At 36.7% G+C, this 23032-nt stretch overlaps 1 protein-coding gene across 15 annotated transcripts in view; it reads right to left on the bottom strand.

The window, feature by feature from the left end:
* NECTIN3 (nectin cell adhesion molecule 3) overlaps positions 1–22616 on the bottom strand; it is a 295554-nt gene extending 272938 nt beyond the window's left edge. For all 15 annotated transcript variants that reach the window (XR_005383302.1, XR_005383301.1, XM_038582765.1 and 12 more), the window contains exon 1: positions 22454–22616. Coding sequence is in view for 13 of the 15 variants with exons in the window: in XM_038582765.1 (XP_038438693.1) it covers positions 22454–22616 (163 nt within the window). In the remaining 2 variants the exon portion in view is untranslated. The remainder of the gene's footprint in view (positions 1–22453) is intronic.
* Positions 22617–23032: the final 416 nt, after the last annotated feature.

The raw sequence follows: 23032 nt of genomic DNA, 5'->3' as shown, positions 1-23032 counted from the left end.
AGCTTATTCCTTGCCTAAGAACTCCAGATAAACTCCACCCTTCTTTACTATCAAGTGGCCTGAACTATACCTTCTCAACAAAGTCTGAGCCCCTTCCACATCTGGACCTTCTTGGGTATGCTCCCTTATAGCCCTCCCATACCAGAGTCTCCTTTTATTGTATAGTTTTTCTTTTAACAAAATTAATAATTCTGTAAGTTAAACTTTCTCTGATTAACCTACTGTGAAGTTTCTGGCATCACTGCTGAAACTGACAAGGTTACCTTAAGTTCATATGGAAAATAAAGGGAGCAAGAATAGCCAAACCAAAAAGAACAAAATTGGAAGACTAACACTTCTAAATGTCAAGACTCTGCAAAAATATATGGTAATGAAGAGCATGTGACAAAACTATACAATAATCAAAACTGCATGAAATTAGCATAGAACAGAGACCGATAGAATAGTATGGAGAGTCCAGTACTAAGTTTATTACATTAAGGTTAATTGATTTTCAAGAAGGGTGCCTGTACAATTCAATGGGGAAAGAATATTTGACAAATAGTCCTGAATATCCACATAAAAAAAAGCCACAGAATACATAAAAATTAATCCAAACTGATCACAGACATAAAAGTAAAAGTAAAAACTATAAAATTCCTACAAGAAAATATAGTAGCATATTTTCATGAACTTATATTAGGCAAAATCTTTTTAGTTAAATAGGACACCAAAAACACAAGCAACAAGAGAATTAAAAAGACATAAACTAGACTTCATTAAAAATAAAAACTTTTGTGCTTAAGTGGATAGCATTGAGAAAGAAGAAAAAATTTGCAGGTTATAGGTCAAAGGTATTTGTACCTAGAACATAAAAAGAACTCTTACAACTCAATAGTAAAATTATAAATAATCCAATTGAAAGATGATCAAAGGATCTAAATAGACATGTCTTGAAAAAAGATATACAAATGGCCAATAAGCACATGAAAATGTGCTCAATATCATTAGCCATTAAGGAAATGCAAATTAAGACAACAATGACATACAACCTCACACCCTCTATGAAGGCTACAATAAAAAAATCAGATAGGGGCACCTGAGTGGCTCAGTTGGTTAAGCATTTGACATAGGCTCAGGTCATAACCCCAGGGTCTAGGAACAGCCTGAATCTGCTTGTCCCTCTCCCTCTGTCCCCCCCACCCACCTGCACTTGTGCTCACTCTCTAATAAATAAAATCTTAAAAAAAAAAAAAAAAAGCCATGTAATAAGAAGTGTTTGTTAAAGACATGGAAAACCCCTCTACAATGCCAGTAGGAATGTATAACAGTACAGCCACTTTGGAAAACAAACTGGCAATTCCTTAAGAGGTTATGGTTATCACAATTCCACTTGTAGGTAAATACCCAAGTGAAATAAAAATATAAGTACATACAAAAACTAATACATGAATGCATATAGCAACACTACTCCTAACAGCCAAAAAGCAGAAATAATGCAAATGTCCATCAACTTGTGAATAAATAAAATGTGATATATCCACACAATGGATTATGTGGCAATAAAATAGAAGGAAGTACTGATATATGTACAACATAGATGAACCTTCAAATCATTATGCTAAATGAAATAAGTCAGACAAGGAAGACTACATATTATGTAACATTTATATGAAATGTACAAAATAGGTAAACCTATAAAGGCAAAGCATATTAATGATTGCCTAGTATTGGAAGAGGTGAGGTGAAACGGGAGAATGACTAGGGGAGCATACACTGATAAAATGTTCTAAAACTGATTATGGTTCAGAACTCTGAATATACTAAAACCTATGAATTATACACTTTAATGAAGCATATGGTTATCAATAAAGCTATTATATATTTTAAAAGTAGAGAAATTTCAAGAAAGAAAGAAAGAAAGAAAGAAAGAAAGAAAGATCAATCAGAAGATTCGCACTAAAGAAAATACAGAGGATGTTCTTCCTCTGTAGAAAGAAGAAAAAGGATTGCAGATGGAAACAAGATGCAGAGAGAAAGAACTAGAGAAAAGGTAAATGTATTGCAAAAATTAAATAAGCATTTACTGTACAAAACATTAATAATGTCTGACAGTATTGCTACATACACAGATGCTAGCACTAACAGCAGAATAAGGGTAGAGTTAAAGGGTTTGATGGTCTCCTGTATTGTTTAAAAAGGAATAATATATATATTAATTTATACTGAAGTTTAATAAAGTCAAGAATGTATTTTATAGTCTCTAAAGTAGCCACTGAACAACAACAACAACAACACCTGTAACACTAACAATTTAATAAGGGGGGAAGGAACGAAAAGTAATATAAAGGAAAACAGTAAGTGAATGTATAAAACAAAGGACATATGCACAAGTAGAAAGCAAAACGTAAACATAACAGATTTAAGTCCAAACATATAAGCGATTGATTATAAACAACTAAATATGCAGATAAAAGACAAAGCTTAGCACCTTCAATTTAAAAATTACATGCTAAAAAAAATAAATAAATAAAAAATAAATAAAATAAATAAAAAAATAAAAATTACATGCTGCTTACAAGGGACACACCTTAAATTTAAAAGCACAGAAAGGTTGAAAGTGAACATTGGGGAAAAGATAAAATGCAAACTACTACTACCCAAAATAAACCCAATGTAGCTATACTAAAATCAGACAAAGTAGACTTTAAGGAAAGAAGTATTACTAGAGATAGAGGGCTATTTAATAATGATAAAAGAGTCAAGTGCCAGAAGACAGAACAAGTCCAAATTTAATTGTACCTCATAATTCAGCCTCAAAGTATATACAAAGCAAAACTTCACAGACTCAAAAGAAAAAAAAAAAGACAAATCCACATCACAGAATATCATTTTAAGATACTTTATAGTAATCAACTAAAAAAGTGGGGGAAAAAATCAGAAAGGATAAAGACTGAACAATGCAACCAGCTTGACCTGATACAAAAAACAGAAAACAATTAACCCAACACAGGCAATGTACTTTCTTCTCAAGTATAAATACATGGAATTGTCAACATTGACCTAACATTATGCCCAAAAACTGAAGTCAGACACAAGTTCATTGACACATAATTAAGCTAAATATAAAAAACTAAGGTCACTAAAATATCTTCATATGTTAAGTAGACAATTTTCTGTTTAAAGTATTTATTTATTTATTTATTTATTTATTTATTTATTTATTTATTTATTTATTTATTTATTTTACTTCAGAGAAGAGAGCATATGCACACCACACAAACAGGAGGGAGGAGCAAAGGGGAAGGGTGATTGAAACAATCTCTCAAGCAGACTCCAAGCTGACTGCAGAGCCCGATCATGAGATCATGGTCTGAGCTGAAACCAAGAGTTGGATGCTGTTGGACGAAACCAAGCTGAAACCATGAGCCACCCAGGCACGCCAGTAATAATTTTCAAAAATAATCTAAGACTCAAAAAAGATCACATAAAAATTTTTTATATTTATCTGCATGCAATGCAAAGTCATGACTAAAGGTATAAAATAGGGGGATTCCTGGGTGGCTCAGCGGTTTGGCGCCTGCCTTTGGCCCAGGGCGCGATCCTGGAGTCCCGGGATCAAGTCCCACGTCAGGCTCCCGGCATGGAGTCTGCTTCTCCCTCCTCCTGAATCTCTGCCTCTCTTTCTCTCTTTGCCTATCATAAATAAATAAATAAATAAATAAATAAATAAATAAATAAATAAATAAATAAACAAATAAATAAATAAATCTTTAAAAAAATAAAATAAAGGTATAAAATAGGCTCAAATGCATATGTAAGAGAAAAGCTGCAAATCAATAACCATTCATCTCAAGAAATAAGAAAGGAATAGGAAATAAATCCTCCCCAAAAAAAGTAGAAGAAAATATGAAATAGAAAAGAAGTCAATTGAATCCAGTGATACAACAAAAGATATTTCATCAAAACTAGACTGATTATTCCAGAAACACAAAAACAGGTTAACATTTTTTAAAATGTAATTCAACACATTATTTAAAAAAAGGAAAAAATCATCTAATCATCTCAAAATTAAGATATAGTATTTGATAAAATTAAACATGCTCATGATAAAAATTCTTAGCAAACTAGGAATAGAAACTTTCCTAATAAGGACTCTATTAAAGAAAAAAAAGTAGAAAAACAGCAAATATCATACTTAATTTTGAAATGATGAACTTTTATTTTTTTTTAACTTCTGAGATTAGGAATGAGATGATGATGCCTGCAATCACCACTTCAATTCAACATCATACTGGAAGTCCTAGCCAGAGCAATAAACAAAGGAAAAGAAAAAAAAGTATAGGGATTGGATTGGAGAGAAGGCTTTCATTTTTCACAGGTGGCATGACTGTGCAGATAGAAAATCCAAAAGATTCAATGAAGTATTGGAAATAAATGAAGTTAGCAAGGTCTCCAGATATAAGGTCATGATATCTAGATCATCAGATTTTTACATGCCTGCAAATGATTAACAGTATTTTAAAATACCATTTATAATAACAGCATCAAAAAACAAATAATTTAAAATCTTTAATTAGAATAACTTAGATTAAGGGCATCTGAGTGGCTCAGTTGGTTCAGTGACCAACCCTTAATTTCGGTTCAAGTCATGATCTCAGGGTCCTGGAATGTAGCCCTGCATCAGGCTCTGCACGGAATCTGCTTGAGATTCTCTCTCTTCCTCTCCCTTTGACCCATCCCCCACTCATGCTCAATTGCCTTCTGTTTTTGAATAAACGAAATCTAAAAAAAAAAAAAGGGAATAACTTAGATTTTTAATTGCAAATTTATAGATATGTAAAATTGTTACACACCAAAAAAATAAAACACCAAAAAAACTAGAAAGCTTTATTGAAAAAAAAAGTCAAGAAAATCTCAGTAAATGGAAAGATAAACCAGATTCACAGATTGAAAGATTCAGTATTATAAAAATGCCAATTTAGCCCCACATTACTTCATGTTGATTTAATGTACTTACAATTTAAAAAAAATGTCTGTAGGTTTTTTGTGGCAATTGATAAACTGCTACTAAAATGTATATGGAAAGGAAAAGGGCCAAGACCAGCCACATTAAACTTGAACAAGTAGGTGGACTTCCTCTACCCAATACCAGGATACATCATAAAGCTATAAGGAAATGTGATTTGTGCCAAGATAGGAAAGTGGACCAATGGAACAAAGAAGAAAGCCCAAAAGGAAACCCAGGCATGGGGGCAGCTACTTGATTTATTATAAAGGCAGCACTGTACAGCAGGTCTCCTCCATAAATGGTGATGGTCAACTGGAGAGTAAATGAAGAAAAAATATGGACCTTACTTCATAATTACAAAAACAAATTTTAGATGAATCATAGTAAGGCAAAATGATAAAGATCCCAGGGAAAAATGACTAGAGAAAGATTTTGTAAATAAGGCAGAGAAATAATTATAAAGGCAAAAAATTGGTTTTGACTACCTGGATAGTTATTAATTAGAATTTCTGTTCATCTACAGACACCATTAATAGAGTGAAAAGACCAAAGTAGGAGAAATTATTTGCAATACATATAAGGGTTCAAGCCTAACTTACATAAACAATTCCAACAAATCTATAGAGACAAAAGACAATACAATTGAATAAAATGCAAAGAGACTTAACAGACACTTCACAAGAGTATATTGAAATGGCCTGTAATCCTTAGATCCCATCCATCAGGGAAATACAAATTACAATCACAATGTTATGCCACTGCATACTCCTCAGAATGGTTAAAAAAAAAAAAATACTGGCTGGTGAAGATGTGAAGCAATTGAAGCTTACAAGCTACTGATAGGAAGTATAAATTAGTATTGCTTTCGAAACTTATTCAATAAAAACATGCATAAAGTGAGCCAGTAGTCCCAGCACCAAGAGAGGTACAATGATGTCCGTAGCAGTACTATACATAAAGTCTCAAAGTGAAAATAACCCAAATGTCTGCCCAACATTAAAACTGATAAATTATGGATCAGTGATGGAACAGAATACTGTACAATGGTGTTCAATAGATAAAACAAATTTATGGTGTTAGAAGTCAGAATTCTGGTTATTTCTGGGGAAGACAGAGAGATCTGTGATTGGAGAGGGTGTGAGGGGGCTTCTGGAGTGCTAGTAAAGATTTATTTCCTGACCAGGGTGATGGTTTCGTGGACACGCTCATTTTGCAAAAGTTCATCCCAACTGTATACTTACCCTGAATATTTTTCTGTGTATGTGTGTCAATAAAAGTTTTAATATTTCATGAATCTATGTCTCCAGCCTTGTTCAAACTAGCTCATACCTCACATCTTCTAAAGCTGTGTTCACCTGGTCCTCCGATTCAAATAAAGCCTCAAAATCTCAGTTAATAAGCAAAACCGAAATCATTACCCCTTTGTTAATTGAGCTGTGTCCCCTTATGTCAAAGCCTTTAATTCCAAGTACCCGTGAATGTGACCTTAAGAATCAAGGTTCCAAAGACCTTGGAAATACAGTCTTTGCATACGTAACAAAATGTAAATTAAGATAAGGTCATAATGGAGAAGGGTGGGCTTAATCCAATGTGACTATTATCTTTATACAAAAAGGAAAGTTCCTTGACAGAACTGTCATATGCATATGACAACAGAGGAAGAGATTGTAGTGATGCAATCCACTGAAAGCTAGAGATTGATGGCCACCAGCAGAAGCTGGATGAGACAAGAAAGAGAGTCTCAGAGAGAACACAGTCCTAACAACTTGATTTCAGACTTTCTAGGCTCCAGAACTGTGAGAGAATAAATTTCTGTTGTCGTAAGCCACGTAGTTCATAATTTGTTATGGCAGCGCTAAGGAAGCTAATACACCCTTCCATGCAATAATTCTTACCTCAACCTCCCTTTCAGCAATATTTACACTACTGTCCCATCTGTTTAATATAAAACTCCAAATGCACTCCTCATATACTGGCATCATAAAAGGAGAGATTATTTTGCCTTTTAATTATCTCTTGTTTTTAAACTTTTCCCTTTCATGTCTACCACTGCCATCCTACTTCAGGCCTTAATAACTCCACAGCTAGACTATCCCACTTATGATAAGTGTTGCTTAAATACTACTTTCCTAAGTCATTCTTTCCCCAAACTTTCAGCATTACAACATATTCAAAAGGTACTCAGCAGTTTGGCTCTATTCTACTTTCTTCAAAACGTAAATACAATTGTTATTTTATTCTTTTATTTATTTGAGAGAATACATTTTACTCTTTTTTTAAAGACTTTGAGAGAGAAAGTGAAAGAACACGAGAAGGGGGAGTGGCAGAGGGAGAGGGAGAAGTAGCCTCCCCGCTGAACAAGGGACCTTATGTGAGGCTCCATCCCAGGACCCCTGCAATCACAACCTTATCCAAAGGCAGACGCTTAACTGAGCCACTCAGGTGCCTCCAACATTTTATTCTTTATCAGCTAATTTTTCTCAGTACCTAGAATAACTTCTGGTAGACACAGTGCTCAATTAAATACTAACCACCAACATAAACTTATTACTACCTCCACATCATTGTGCTTTACAAGTTCATGTTATGCTAACTCATACTTTCAAATACTGACCAATTATTTTATCATTCTTAGTTGATATTCCATTTTTGCCCAAAAGTTCTACTACAAAGTCCCAATATTACTCCACACTCATTTATTCTCAAAATACATGTCTTAAATCACTAAAGATCAAAGCCTTGCCACAACCTCCCTTTCTTAGACCTGGATATATCTCTAAATATTTACCTATCATTTTATTTTTCCCTAAGCAGTAGAAAGAAGAGCCATTCATCGTTTCTAAGACTACTCTCTCTCATCTGTGTTCTTAATCTTTCTACTTACTTTTTACTTCCTGGACCTTGCCATTATCAATGTACTTCTCCCACTATCCCCTACCCCCTGCCCCAACAAAAAGAGACAAATCTCATCATAAGAACTAAAAAATCTTTTAAGAGAACTTAAGGAAACAATCCAATTTGTAATTGCTTCAAAAAGAATAAATTACCTAGGAATAAGTTTAACCAAAGAGATGAAAAACCTGAAAACTATACATTGATGAAAGTAAAGACAACACAAACAAATGAAAAGCTATTATCATGCTCACAGATTGAAAAAATTAGTACTGTTAAAATGTCCGTAGTACCCAAAGTAATCTATAGAGTCAATGCAATCTGTATTATAAAAAGCAACACTATTTTTCAAAGAACAAGAACAAGTAATCCTAAAACTTGTATAGAACCATGAAAGATCCTAACTAGCCAAAGCAATCTTAAGAACAAAGCCTGAGGTACTATAATCTCAGATTTCAGATAGACTACAAAGCTGTAGTAATTAAAAAAAAAGTATAGAACTGGCACAAAAACAGACACATAGATCAACAGAACAGGAGAGAGAGCCCAGAAATAAACCCACACTTATATGCTCATTAATCTATGACAAAGGAGATAAGAATATACAACAGGGAGGAAAAAGGTCCTTTCAATAAAGAATGTGGAAAAAAAGAACAGCTACATGCTAAATAAATAAATAAATAAATAAATAAATAAATAAAAAAAACTGGACCATTTTCTTACACCAGACAAAAATAAAATGGATTAGGGATCCCTGGGTAGCACAGCGGTTTGGCGCCTGCCTTTGGCCCAGGGCGCGATCCTGGAGACCCGGGATCGAATCCCACGTCAGGCTCCCGGTGCATGGAGCCTGCTTCTCCCTCTGCCTGTGTCTCTGCCTCTCTCTCTCTCTCTGTGTGTGTGACTATCATAAATAAATAAAATAAAAAAAAAATAAATAAATAAAATGGATTAAAGATCTAAATGTGAGACCTGAAACCATACAGCTCCTTAAAGAAGATAAAGGCAGTATTCTATTGGATACTGGCCTTAGCAACATTTTTCTAGCTATGTCTCCTCAGACAAGGGAAACAAAAGCAAAAATAAACCATTAGGACAACACTCAAAACACTTTTGTACAGCAAAGGAAGCCATTAACAAAACAAAAAGACCATTTACTAAATGAGAGAAGATATATACAAATGATGTATCTGGTAAGAGGTTAATATTCAAAATATATAAAGAACTTACTCAACTCAGCACCAAAACAATCCAATTAAAAATGGGCAGAGAAAAATAAATAAATAAATAAATTTAAAAAAAAAATGGGCAGAGAACCTAAACATGCATTTTTCCAAAAAAGACACAGAGGGTCAACAGATACCTGAAAATATGTTCAATATCACAGATACCTGAAAATATGTTCAATATCACTAATCATCAGGTAAATACAAATCAAAAACACAATGAGATATCACCTTACACCTATGGAATGGCCAGTATCAAAAAAGACAAGAAATAGTAAGTATTAGTGAGGATGTGGAGAAAAGGAAAATGTAGTGCACTATTGGTGGGAATGTAAATTGTTGAAACTACTGTGGAAAACAGTACAGAGGTTCCTCAAAAAGTTAAAAATAGAAGTACCATGATTCAGTAATTTCACTACTGAGTATTTATCCAAAGAAAACAAAAATACTAATTTAAAAGGATACATGCACCTCTATGTTTATTACAGTATATTTACTGGTTACAGAAGCAACCTGGGTGTCCATAAATAGATGAATTTGGATAAAGAAGGTGTGGTGTACACATACACACACATTTATATATCAACAACAGACTGCTGTTAGTCATAAAAAAGAAGGAGATCTTGCCATTTGCAACAACATGGATGGACCTAGAGAGTATTATGCTAACTAAAATAAGTCAAACGAAGAAAGACAAATACCATAGGATTTCACTTATATGTAGAATCTAAAAAACAAATGTAGAAATAAACAGAAACAGAATCACAAATACATGGAACAAATTGGTAGTTGCCCAACATTAGGGAGTTGGAGGGAAGGGTGAAAAAGGTGAAGAGGATAGGAGGTACAAACTTTCAGTTATAAAATAAGTCATGGAGATGTTAAGTGTACCATAGGGAATTTGAAAAATCAGTAATATTATAGTAACACTGCACGGTGACAGATGGTAACTATACTTATTGTAGTAAGCATAGCCTAATGTATAGAATTATCTACTCACTATGTTGTACACTTGAAACTGAAAGAACATCGTACGTCAACTATACATCAATTTTTTAAAAAAGCTTTCTGTTAACCTTCTGTAGTGGACACCACCGGAAAGTATATTCCCTTGTGCTATGGTAACAATATCCAGTTTCTAAGAACAGTAATGCCAGTCTAAGAGGCAAAGCTCTAATATTCAATGTCTCAAGAAGCAAAAAGCAATGACCTTAACAGACTGCCCCTTGACATTATCTTGGCTGTAGTTTTGGATATGGTTATAGACGCTCAGCCTTCTTTGGGTCTTGATTTCCATACCTGAACCCCCTGATATCCTTTTAAAAATTTCCTTTTAATCAAAGTTAAGTTTCTATGTTTGCAATTCAGAGCCTGGCTGATGTGTTAGTCAACTCAGGCTGCCATAACAAAATATCACTGACTAGTAGGTAACTTAAACAGCAAACATTTCTCACAGTTCCAAGGACAGGAAGTCTAAGTAAGATCAGGGACCTAGCATCGTTAGATCTGGTTGGTGAGAACTCTTCCTGGCTTACCAATGGCTGACTTCTTACTGTATCCACAACTCTGATGCCTCTTCCTTCTTACAAGGCCACTAATCATCATGGGGCTCTAACCTCAAGACCTCATCTAAATCTAATTACCTCCCAAATAACCATTCCTAATACCTTCAACATATCAATTTTGGGATGACAAACATTCAGTTGTTATAACTGATACATTATTCTTTCCCCTCAAATTACTCTTTCTCTTTTCCATCTTTCCCAAGAGTAGGCCCTATTCTACTACTTTGTAACTATCCCTTCATTTAATATTTTGGAATTTGACTTCTAATCATCACTTTTACAAAATTACTGAGTCATCAGCACACTCTTCCTAACTACTAAATATATTGGTCTATTTATTAAGTTTTTTCTAGATTATTCCCCCTCCTTCTTTTTTTTTTTTTTTTATTTTTATTTATTTATGATAGTCACACAGAGAGAGAGAGAGAGAGGCAGAGACACAGGCAGAGGAAGAAGCAGGCTCCACGCACCGGGAGCCTGATGTGGGATTCGATCCCGGGTCTCCAGGATCGCGCCCTGGGCCAAAGGCAGGCGCTAAACCGCTGCGCCACCCAGGGATCCCTCCCCCTCCTTCTTATGCAATTAAAATACGTCAATCTTGAAAAATGTTCCCAGTCCCCTGCCCACTTCCCTTTCCTCTCTTCCTCCTTCTCTTCTCCCTCCTTCTCAACCCTACTCCCTCCCCTGCCTCTTCTCTCTCTCTCTCTTTCTCTCTCTCTAATAACTATTCTAAATACCTCAATCCCAATTCCACATACCACCCCTGCCATCTCATAATAAATTTCCAACTACAGTTCTAAAATATATGCCTGACGCACCACAATTTAAACGCCTCCATAAAAAGTTACTAGACTGAAATTAGTCAATCCTTTTACCATTCTTTACTAGCCATTCAAAAGAGAAGCATTACATACATATTCAACTCTTCCTTCCTCACTATGATATGCAAATACCAGGTAATCTACGCAGATTAATCTTTCCAAGCCTTCTACCAAATTGCCATTGTCTCTACAACCTGGTGTTCCATGGAGAATCACAATGGTTTTCTCTTTTGTCTCTTGTACCTCCAGTATATCTTACACATTTCCGTCAGAGCTATACAATGTCCTCAAATCACAGACTCAGTAGTTATTTGACTCAAAGATCCTCACTACATACTACCCTCCTCAGCATCAGCAAAGTATTCAAAAAATCCATGACTTCCCTATGAAAAGCTCATACTTGAACCACACAGGAACATTCCTTCCAGAGTTCTCAGTCCAGTGATTTTTTTCAGCCTGTAATGCCCTTTTTCCTGGACTTTCCCTCACAAACAGAAATCTCAATTCTTCTTCAAGGTTCAGCTACAAAATTAGGTCTTCTATTAAGGCTTCCTTCACTGCCAATAAAACTGCTCCTTCTTCTCTAACTCCACAATATTTTCATATTTCTAATATAAGACAATTCATTTTCCCTTGCATTATTGTTAGTAGTATTTATAAAACACTTTATTACAGTTTAATAAGTATTTCATTTAATTTTCACAGCAACTCTGTAAATGAAGTATGCAGCCAACTTTAGAGTAAATGAAACAGGCAGAGAGCCTAAGTAACTGGATTTAACACACGTACATGCAGGAACACACACACTTCTAATTCCGAATCTCCTAACAATTACATTTTACATTTATTAAGAAGAAAGACTCCAAGGCTCCTTGCATACATAGTCCTTTTGGTGTAACAGATGCTCTGTGTTTCTTTTCCCTGTTTGAAATAACCCTGTTTTACTTGTCTGAACTTTATCCATTCTTGAAGACACAGCTCATAAGTTTCATCTCTATTTAGCTTTCCTTGACTCTTCTAGGCCTTACTGATCTTTTCTTAGGCTGTATCATATACTACTTGCAATGTCTTTACAAATATCTTTTTTGGATATATTTTAACGTGCAGTTAATCTTACAAATGGGTTTTTAAACTTGGGACCAACCACCATGTCTTATTTCATTAAAGTACCCTCTACACCACCTACCACTCGGTTGGTGCTGTATTATTACTTATTTCCTGATTGATGCTCAAATAGTCCCCTCATCTATCCCCTGCTCTAATTTCTAAATCCCTTATTTTTTTGCATTACAAGTATGGACCAACTGTTGTGACTAACTAAACATTATATTTTAACAGTAGATATCACTCAACCCTCTCCTGAAATTTAAAGTTCACAGGTCAAGTAAGTATTTTATACATCTGATGCAAGAAAAATCTAGAGTGACTATGTTAGATGACTGTAGAGGGCAGCAAAGCAACAGTGTTATCCCTAAAGAAAGATATGTATTTTTCTCAGGCAATTTCAAATTTGTGGGTTTTTTTTTTTTTTTTATTTTAACAGATGTTAAGATTAAAGCTTTTAGAAGACAAGAGACATCCTTGCATGATCTATACAAATTTCAAAAACTACCTATGTATTTAAACATTTTCACTATCAGTTATAAATATTACAAACTGTGTCAATGTCCAGATCCTTTCATACACATATGGAAAAATAAGTATGATGAATAATGCATGGCTTCAAAATAGCCACCATAATTGCTAATTCTTATGAATCTAAAAGTTGAAACGCTTTTTCATTAAAAAGTGTAAAAATAATCTACATACAGAAAAGAATGCCAATACTCCAGTCATTTCTTGCTAAGAATAGATGTCATTATTAGTGTTATTAATTCTAGCTTTGATATACCTTCTTTTTGTTATTTAAAATCAGTCAGGTGACCATAGGAGCTACACCAGTTTTAAAAGAAAAAGACAATAAATCTTTGACATCCCACTAGTGTACAACAGATAGAAGGTAACAACTTGAAAGAGAATAGGAGTTCCTTACCATTATGCTTCAACATTAAAGTTCATTCTGGTTTTACTCTGAATTAGCCAAAACTATCATAAAATAATCATATAATTATATTTAAAATCACATATTTACAATCCTTATAAAAATGGTGAAGCTACTGTAAAAGTTGATAGAACTGCATTATTTGCACATTACTCGAGGTTTTTCTTTATGGTAATTTTTTTATCTCTTTTAAGTTTAACAAGCAGAAATCAGAGATTTAGAGCAGCTGCTAGAGACATTAACATATGCAGACTCATGGTTTCATGAAAAATGCTATGATGTTTTAGCCCTGTGCCCTTAATGAGAAGGATAAAACTGTAGCTAAGTACCTTTTCCCACTTGAATCTCTTCAATAAAAAATAAAGAGAAGCTTTTTTTAAAATTCTGCATTTAAAATAAAGGAACCAAGGCATCTCTAAGCAGATTTAAAAACTAGACAGTTTAATGGTGTGACTTAGCCAATATTAAATTGAACTTATGGCCATGAATGATTATCTCTAATCTAAATCAAATTAGAAGGGAATTTGGAGTTCATAATGACAGGACACTTGTGAGATTAATCTTAATCTAGCCCATAATAGCTATGACTGAATTAGAAATATTATTAAGTTCAAAAACAATGGCCTAAGATATTTTAGTAATGACAATAACGTCTACCATAGATAACACATATAAGTAGTCACTAGTTGAAAATCATCTCATCATTGCTTAGAAATACTAACATTTTATTAATATTTTTGTGTTTCCTCTAAATTGAATCCATTAGAAGAATCAAGCACATCCTTAATTGTATACAATGTTCTCAACACTGAGTTGGGAGTTCTCACTGTATGCACCTACTTTTATAATTGCTTCTTGTTTTTTTTCATGTCCTTCCCAATAACAGCACTGACACATTTCCAGTACAAAACAGACGGGCTATCTTAAATTTACCACTCTATTTCAAAAATTCAAACTCAGAGTGAGATCTGTTATACATAAAGTGAGGTATGTCACACGGAAACTGCTTACTCCTTATGTTCTGGGATAAATGATACACAACTAATTTTGCAATACTGAAGGAAAAAAAAAAATTGTATTACCCCAGAAGGTCAATTTTACTAACATCTCTGATTCAAAATGGTGAGACAATGAGTAAAGAGAACTAAACAGAGAAAAAAGCATGTTTAGAAAACAGAAAAGCCAATGAAGAACTATCTCATCAAGCAACATCTTTAAAACCTACCAACCTCTTCCAGTTTATTATATTTATAATATACATGTACAAGAGAATATGAAAAAATATATATATACACATATATATATTCATTCCCTCTATCTTGGAAGGTGGGCATAGGAATGTCAAAATAGGAATAATGCTAAATATACAAACCTAAGGATCTATTTTCTAGCGTACTCTGTAAAGCAGAGCTTCTGCAACATAAAAGGTATTACGCAAAAAAAAGAATCGTTAAAGAGTTTGTATAACAGTCTATTTTATGGAAGAATTTCTTAGACTATGAATAAACTAATGTACAGAGTAACTTTACATATAAAGGGGTTACAGCCTTAGTTTTTCCTATTCCCAAGTCTATTTAACCACAGCACTTTCTCCCAGAAACATATCTTCTGAGACTTCCATTCCACAGAAATACTTTGGCAAACATTGCTCTAAACCTAAAAACATGAAGAAAAAAAAACAAATAGAATGTGCGTGCTTTTCCCTCTAATGACCGTATTTCACATACATTATTAAACACAGAAGAGGGTAGGCCTCCAGGGACTAAGGAATGAAAGATATCTAGGATCAGATAAGAAATAAAATCAAGTTCAGAAGAGTTTCATAGTTACTATAGCTATTATTCTATTTTACTATTTTATTTCAACATGGAAGATGAAACCACATATTCTTTTGATGCCACTTATCATGAAACAAATTTGGTCAAGTCCTTAAACAGTTAATAGGAAAAAAAAACAAATCTATACAGTCTGAAAAATTATTTGTGCTTATTCTGTGATATGTGTTATGATACATACAGTGAACCCTGATGCAGGATCTTTACTACAAAGAGCACATATCACCAAACAACATAATATAAAGAGAAACTACTTCAGAAAGAAGAGAAGCTCACTTTCAGCAAGAAGTGATGAGAAAAGGCTTCACAGAGAAAATTAACCTTAAAACATACACGTCAGATTTTGAGTAGGTAGGCAGGAAGAGTAATGACATCTTAGGTCTTTTAAGTAAGGACCACAGAAAGGCACAACTTACTTCAGAGATTTGTAGAGTTTAGACCTGCACTGACCAATATGGTAGCCTCCAGCCACAACAGACTACTGAGCACAGGAAACATAGTTTAAATAACAATCTGTGGAGTGCCTGGCTGGCTCAGTCACTTAAACATAGGCCTCAGGTCAAGATCTCAGGGTCCTGGGATTAAGCCCCACATCAGACTCCCTGCTTGGTGGGGAGCTGGCTTGTCCCTCTCCCCAGGCCTCTCCCCCTGCTTGTGCTTGCATGAGCACATGTGTGCTGTCAAGTAAATAAAATCTTAAAAAAAAAAAAAAAAAATCTCTAAGTGTAAATTACACACCAAATTTCAAAGACTTACTAGGAAAGAAAATGTAAACTATCTCAATTTTTAGTATCAAATTGCACAATGAAGTGATATTTCGGTTATGCTGTGTTAAATAAAAGTATTATTAAGGTTAATATCACCTGTTCCTTTTATTATTTTTAATGTTGGCATCAAGATAACTTAAAATGATCTATATGGCTCATATTACATTTCTGTTGGACAGTGCTGGATTAGATTAGATTTCACTGTTAAACTCTTGAAATAAAGAAATCTGAGTGTCTACTACATGTATATGCCAATGTGTAATGTTCTGATATATTAGTGAACAAAACAGTGGAATATATTTCTTTTGGAAGAGGAAATACATCTGGTCAAATCATAAATTAAAATTCTGTAATAAATAACACTAATAGAGCTAAGAATCATCTGAGGACGTCTCTCAAAATACAAATGTCGCAAACCCCTATCTCCATATCCACCTCTCTTGCAAAAATTGTTGATCCAGTCAGTCCACAGTGGAGCCTGGAATGTTGTTTGAAAAAGATTCCTTAGTAACTCAGATATGAACCCACCTGTACACCCTGCTTCTGCTGACCCTGGCTAGCTGAGAACAGCGATTTATAGCCCCTCCCCCCTTTAATTTATTTACTCTGAATAATCCTAGACTAAGAGCCCGTAAAAAGCCTCCATTCAGTGACAAGCCAACCTATTTAAAATAAGAACAACTTTCTGTTTAACCATTAAAGAAAATCAAAGTTTAAAAAAAAAAAAAAAAACCCTCCACTATCTATAGAGCCACATGTATAATTTTCTATCTTGTACCCACAAAATAATCATCTTTAGTGTTGAAAAGCATACTACCAATTCTTAGCCACTTAATCCAGGTATGAACTGGCGTATTTTTACACATATGCCTCAAAGTCCAGTTTATGAATATCTACTCACAAAGCAACAGATAGTCTTTTCCTACTCATCTTAATTAGCAGATGACTGTTGGGCAGTAAATAGGTTACAAGAAAAACAATCTCCCTGGATGCTATATCAAAGAGAATACACAAAATTCAGATTAAGTCTGCATACAATATCCTTTCCCAAATAACTACAGTAATTGGAATATGGGTGTATCTAAACTCATAAGGGGCAACTCTCACTAAAATTTTAAATTAATGGAGGGTATAATAAGTGAGTCATTTAGGAAAAACTTAAGGCTCACCTTTGATAAAAGATTCACCACAAATTTTATTTAAATAAATGATTAAATTTGTCAGAACCTATTATAAACATAGAAATATTAAGTTTTATGAAATTCAGGAAAAGATACAGATTCAAGATTTTAAAGAATTTCTGATAAAAAAAGTAATCATAAGTATGATATTTATGGTACTTAGATTTCTGGATCTGAATAAAATTATCTTTAGTATCATTCTATTATTAACTTAAGGATTATTTGATTTTATACTAAATTTATACATTAATAGCCATTATTAAAGGTCGTATCTTTCTTAACTAGTCTTTACTATGAATTGCTATAAGCACCTCAATACATTATAGAATATACTATAAAAATGTTACTCTTTAATTTTAAAAGGGCAAATTATAAAATACTCCATTTTTTAACAAAGATATCCCATCCAGCTTCTTTTCAGTAATTTTCAAATAATAGGCAGTAAGCCATAAGTTTTACTTCTTAACTATACTGATGCAACACGTACATCAGAGTTGCTCAATCACTAAATTAAATATATATAAATATATATAAGCATAAGTGAAATGAACAAGATGGTAAATACACATATGCACACACAAATATATAACTGCCCAGCTTTTTCAATTCCAATTTCTGATGCTGTAGCTAAATGCAAGAATGGAAGATTTGGGTCTTTTTTGCTTGCTTCTAAATTTGATTCACTTTCCAATTATATCTGTTCATGATGCAGAAAGATTTATACGGGTAGTATGTATTATAGGCCCCAATCTGATATTATCAGTTACTTGATAAAATAGACTTAATTATGACCTTTCCTCCCAACTGTGCATTTTCAATATAAACACGAGCATTCCAAGCAACCTTATGGAACTGCCAAATCATTAAATGCATTCTACATCAAGGGAAGATTCAACGTGGTTCCAAACAATTACGCAAGTTAGTTAATTTCACTGTATCTCAATATTCTGAAAATTGGTCTTCTGAATATTTATATGAAGTAAATTTAACAAATATTTAAAGAACACTGACTGTATTATACACTCAAAATAAAGATATGAAGGCAAATAGAGTAGTAAATCAATTACCTTGAAAACCCAATTATTCCAGACATCAGGGCAGAATTTAAGAATGACAAATACAAGGCAGGTTAGTTTATTAGGTACAATCTAAAAAATGCTAACATTTGAAAGTTTACTATATTCCATGTACCCTAAATGTTTTATTTTATTCTTTGATTTAATCCTCTCAACAACTCTATGGGCAAGGTGATATCTTTTTTTGTTTGTTTATGTTGAAAAACCTTAAGTTTACTGAGGTTAAATAACTTGCCAAGGATTCAAAAACCTAGTAAGTGGCAGCCTTTTTTCAAAATCAAACTATTTAGTATCTAAACCATAAAGAGCAGAAAGAGAAAGTGAACTTGTACTATCTACCACAATGTCTAACCTCAGTAAGATCTGAATCAACTTTTTTAAATTTTTTAAAGCTGCATTTATTTATTTGAGAGGCGGGGGCAGAGGGAGTGAGAATGGGAGAAGAACCCAATGGGGCTTGATCCTCACACCTTGAAACCAAGACCCGAGGGAATCAAGAGTTGGATGCTCAACCAATTGAGCCGCCCAGGCACCCCCTCAACTGATTTTTTAAAAAGTAATTTTTCTCAGTTCACATTCATAGATCTTTACCTAATGAGTTAGGTATCCCTCTTCTTTTTTTTTTTTTTTTTTTTTGGTATCCCTCTTCTGAACAACCCCACAGTACACCTCATGCAGATCTCTATCACAAACACTAGACTATCCTATGAGCAACTATTTCCTTCATGTCTAGCATCACAGTGCTGTAAGCTCCTTGAAGCCAGGACTCTGCTTTACCCGTGCTTATGTCCCCAAGTGCCTATCAAGCGCCAGGAATACAGAAAGTACTATAAGCGCTGTTAAAGGTTCAATATAACATCAGATCTTTTTTATCATCTTTTAACATCTTCAGGTAAAACATTGATGAAAATGGAAAATCAGAGAATCCTAGATTCAAGTAGGAACTGACAAAGGCCAAAAAGTCTTTGCCTTCTCCTTTACTGATACCGTATTCCTGCTAATATTCTCTCTTTCAAGAAAAATGTTGGAAGGAAAGTGAGATAAAACTCATCACCTATGAATTATTGCCATCATAAAGAAATCTGCCTGAAACTAATGTAACATTGTGTGTTAACTCTATTTCAAGGAAGGAAGGAAGGAAAGAAAAAAAGAAAAGAAAGAAAGAAAGAAAGAAAGAAAGAAAGAAAGAAAGAAAGAAAGAAAGAAAGAAAGAAAGAAATCCCAAGTAACAAGCTTTAAATAAATAAGATTTATTAAGTCACATGGTAATGTAAATCTAGTCCCTTTGACCTTTATACCTAGGAATTTCTTAGGCTTAAAAAACAACCTACAGTTTGTAAACCTTTTAAAAGTTCAGTTCTTCAATTGAGACAGTGTACACTCTCAAAACAAAAATGATGTAATTTTTTACAGCTTTCAGAATATCAAGTCTACCAGTTCCAAGAGTTTTTTTTTTTTTTAGCAAGTAAACATTACCTTGCACTAATAGATAATATTGCAGATGTTGAGCATAGTTAAGGTCGTGCTAAATTTACATAAGCAGCATATCAAAAAATAGCAGCAAAATGAAAAAAAATCTGTATGTGTTGAACACGTAAAGCATTCTGATTAACAAATCCTCAAATAATCATCTCTTTAAAGCCTAAAAATCTTTCCAACTCTGAACTCTTCAAGCAATAGTACACACAAAACCTTATCAGTACTACGAATGTCAAATCAACAACAAGTTACATGAAGAAAATTAAAATTCTACCTCCATACTTATTAAGCATCCATAAGTCAGGACAACTGTGCCCTACTCAAAGACTGAATTCTAAAATAGAGGAAGGTTGATGGAAAAAAACTTGTCATAAGGGCTCACAAATTAGGGTGCTATCAACACTATAAGCCAGAAAAGGAAGCTCTTTAAAAGAACAGTGCACACAGGAACACAAAGCTAGTGCCTGTCTCTACAACCACAAGCAGAATTGACTCTAGAAACTTCAATTCACACCTGCTCTAAATCACAGCCCATTTGACCATATCACTTGAATTTTTAAGTCTTCAAATCAAAATATCAAGCCCCTCTAATGGGATATTATTAAAGACGTTAAAAAAGATTCTTCTTCCACACGAAATCCATGTTCCTTCAAAGTAGTCAAGCCTTCATCTGTACAAGCACTATGAAACTACTCAAATTCTATATGCCTGATTATCTGCTCATATTACCTAGTTTCATTCAGCCTTCTATAAGGCTTTGATCAGAGAGAGAGCTTTTATTAGAGATACAAATAATATTCACTCGGTCCTTAACACAATCTTAAGTCAGGCTAGTAAACTGTTAGCACCCCCTCCAACTTTACCCAGCTGTAATCCACAATCCTCCCTAATGGAAAAGAACGGTACACAAATTCAACTTAAATCTTGCATCCGTTTAAAGTAACAGCACTGGGCAGCCGGGGGCTCAGCGGTTTAGCACCTGCCTTCAGCCCAGGGCTTGATCCTGGAGACCCGGGATCGAGTCCCACGTCCGGCTCCCTGCATGGAGCCTCCTTCTCCCTCTGTCTGTGTCTCTCTCTCTCATGAATAAATAATTTTTTTTTTTTTTTAAAGAGGTAACAGCATTAAGAATTGTGTCCTGGAACCAAACAGCCGGGGAGTGGATAGCTAAAGAAACCATGTAGATTAGATAACATGCCATTTATCACAGTATCCTCTGTAAATCAGAAAACTGCCATTACACTGCCTGAAACAAGGTGGGGGATTGGTAGAGGACTTTCCCAGCCCATAAGGGACACTCAATCGCTTGAAAACTCTGCCTCCCTCACAACCAACTACCCCGACACACCTCCCGGAACAGGACGCTCTTTCTTCCAAATCACACCACCCCAGAAATCTGCACACACGTCGCCCTCTAACAAACACTGTTAAAACTCGGCTTGCGTCTATGATTCCATGAAACACCGATCCGACAGCAGCAGCCTCCTGTACCAATCGAAACGTCTTGGGCAAACCCAATCTCTATGCAAGCGTTAAGTTTTTTTGCTTCTCCACCTTCCTCCGCCACCTAAGAGTCTTAGAATGAATAACTTCCTGCAGCATTTCAGGATGACCAAACCACAGCGCTCACCAAGGACCGGTGGCCTCACTTTCCCCATCACCACCTTCCACTAATGATCACTTACGTCCAGCTCCCGTGCATGAGAGGCCAGATTTGGGGGCTTTTTTTTTTTTTTTTTTTTAACACGATCCTTAACAAGTGGACTTGTAATCTCCGACAACACCTACGAACGGAATTTACAGAGAGACTAACTCCCAGATGCGACGGGGAAGCTGCAACGGAAAATGAGGGAAGAAGAAAAGAGGCCGGGAAGAGGCGTGGGGTCGGTTTTGATCAAACAGCCGGGCCGGGGCGCAGAGGATGCCACCAGGCAGGTGACACCTAAATCAAAGTCTTGGAGGACAAACAAGGTTCGCTTAAAAAATAATAATATTTTTTTTAATTAAAAAAAAAAAAAAGCAAAAAGAAAGCATGGCCAGTGTGAGGGGCAGGCGTCCCACGAACTGGGGGGCAGCGACGGGCTCGGTGCAAAGCGAGCCGGGGGGCTGCCAGGGCTGCACCGGCCGCAGGGGATGCTGCAGGGGCCCGAACACGGTACCTTCTCCCCCCGGGGGCGGGGTGGTCGGGAGCCGAAGGCTTCCTCCCGTCGGGCTCCGGTCCCTAAAGGTACCCGGGCTCCGAGCTCAAGTTTCACCGGGGGGAAGAAAGGGAGCAGCAAAGGCGCACCCCGCAGCCCGCGCTCGCGGCCTCCCCCCGCCGGGAGCGAGGAGGTAACGGTCCCCGGAGCAGCCCGGGGCGCCCCCCGCGCCCCCCGCGCCCGGAGGAGGCGGAGGCGGAGGCGGAGGGGGAGGCGGAGGGGGAGGGGAGCGGCCGGCGCAGCGCCCGCCCGCCCCGGCCCTTCCCCGGCCTCGCCCCGGGGCGCGCCGAAAAGTTTGCAGCCCGAGTCCGCGGCTCCCGCTCGCGCAGCCAACCGCCGAGCACAACCGCCCGCCGCCCCGGGGCCGCCCAGGTCCACCTACCGCAGAGCCGGGAGAAGAGCAGCAGCGGGAAGAGCAGCAGCAGCAGCGGCGGCGGCGGCGTCGGGGGCGGCAGCGGGAGCCCGGCCCCGGGGGGGGAAGCGGAGGAAAGTTGTGCTTTGCCGCCCGCGGGACACAGCGGGGCCGGCCCCGGGGTCCGCGCCATCCCCCCAGTCCCCCCCGGCTCCCCCGGCTCCCCCGGCTCCCCCGGCGCCTTCGGCTCTGGGCGGCGGCGGCGGCGGCTGCGGCGCGCGCGTCCCCAACTCCCAGCTCTCGGGCCGTCGCCGCCGGCGGACACCAGCCGAGCGCTCACGGCCGCCCCGACTCCGCCGCCGCCGTCGCCGTCGCCGTCGCCGACGCCACTGCCGAGGCTGAGGCAGGAGCCGCCCGCCGCCGCCGCCGCCACTCCCCTCCCTCCCCTCCCCCAGGCACCCGCCCGCCTCCAACTCCTGGGAACTCGGAACGCACCACCCCGCCCGCGCGGGAGGGGGGAGAGGAAGCCGACCCTCGCGGCCGCCGCCGCCGCCGCCGCCGCCGCTCGCCCCGCGCGACTCGGCTCGGGCTCCCGTCCGGCCGCCGACT

This window comes from Canis lupus, chromosome 33 (genome assembly GCF_011100685.1).
Source record: "Canis lupus familiaris isolate Mischka breed German Shepherd chromosome 33, alternate assembly UU_Cfam_GSD_1.0, whole genome shotgun sequence".
NCBI lineage: Eukaryota > Metazoa > Chordata > Mammalia > Carnivora > Canidae > Canis > Canis lupus.
The sequence above is the reverse complement of the archived record's forward strand: the minus strand, read 5'-3'. Positions and strand labels throughout refer to the sequence as shown.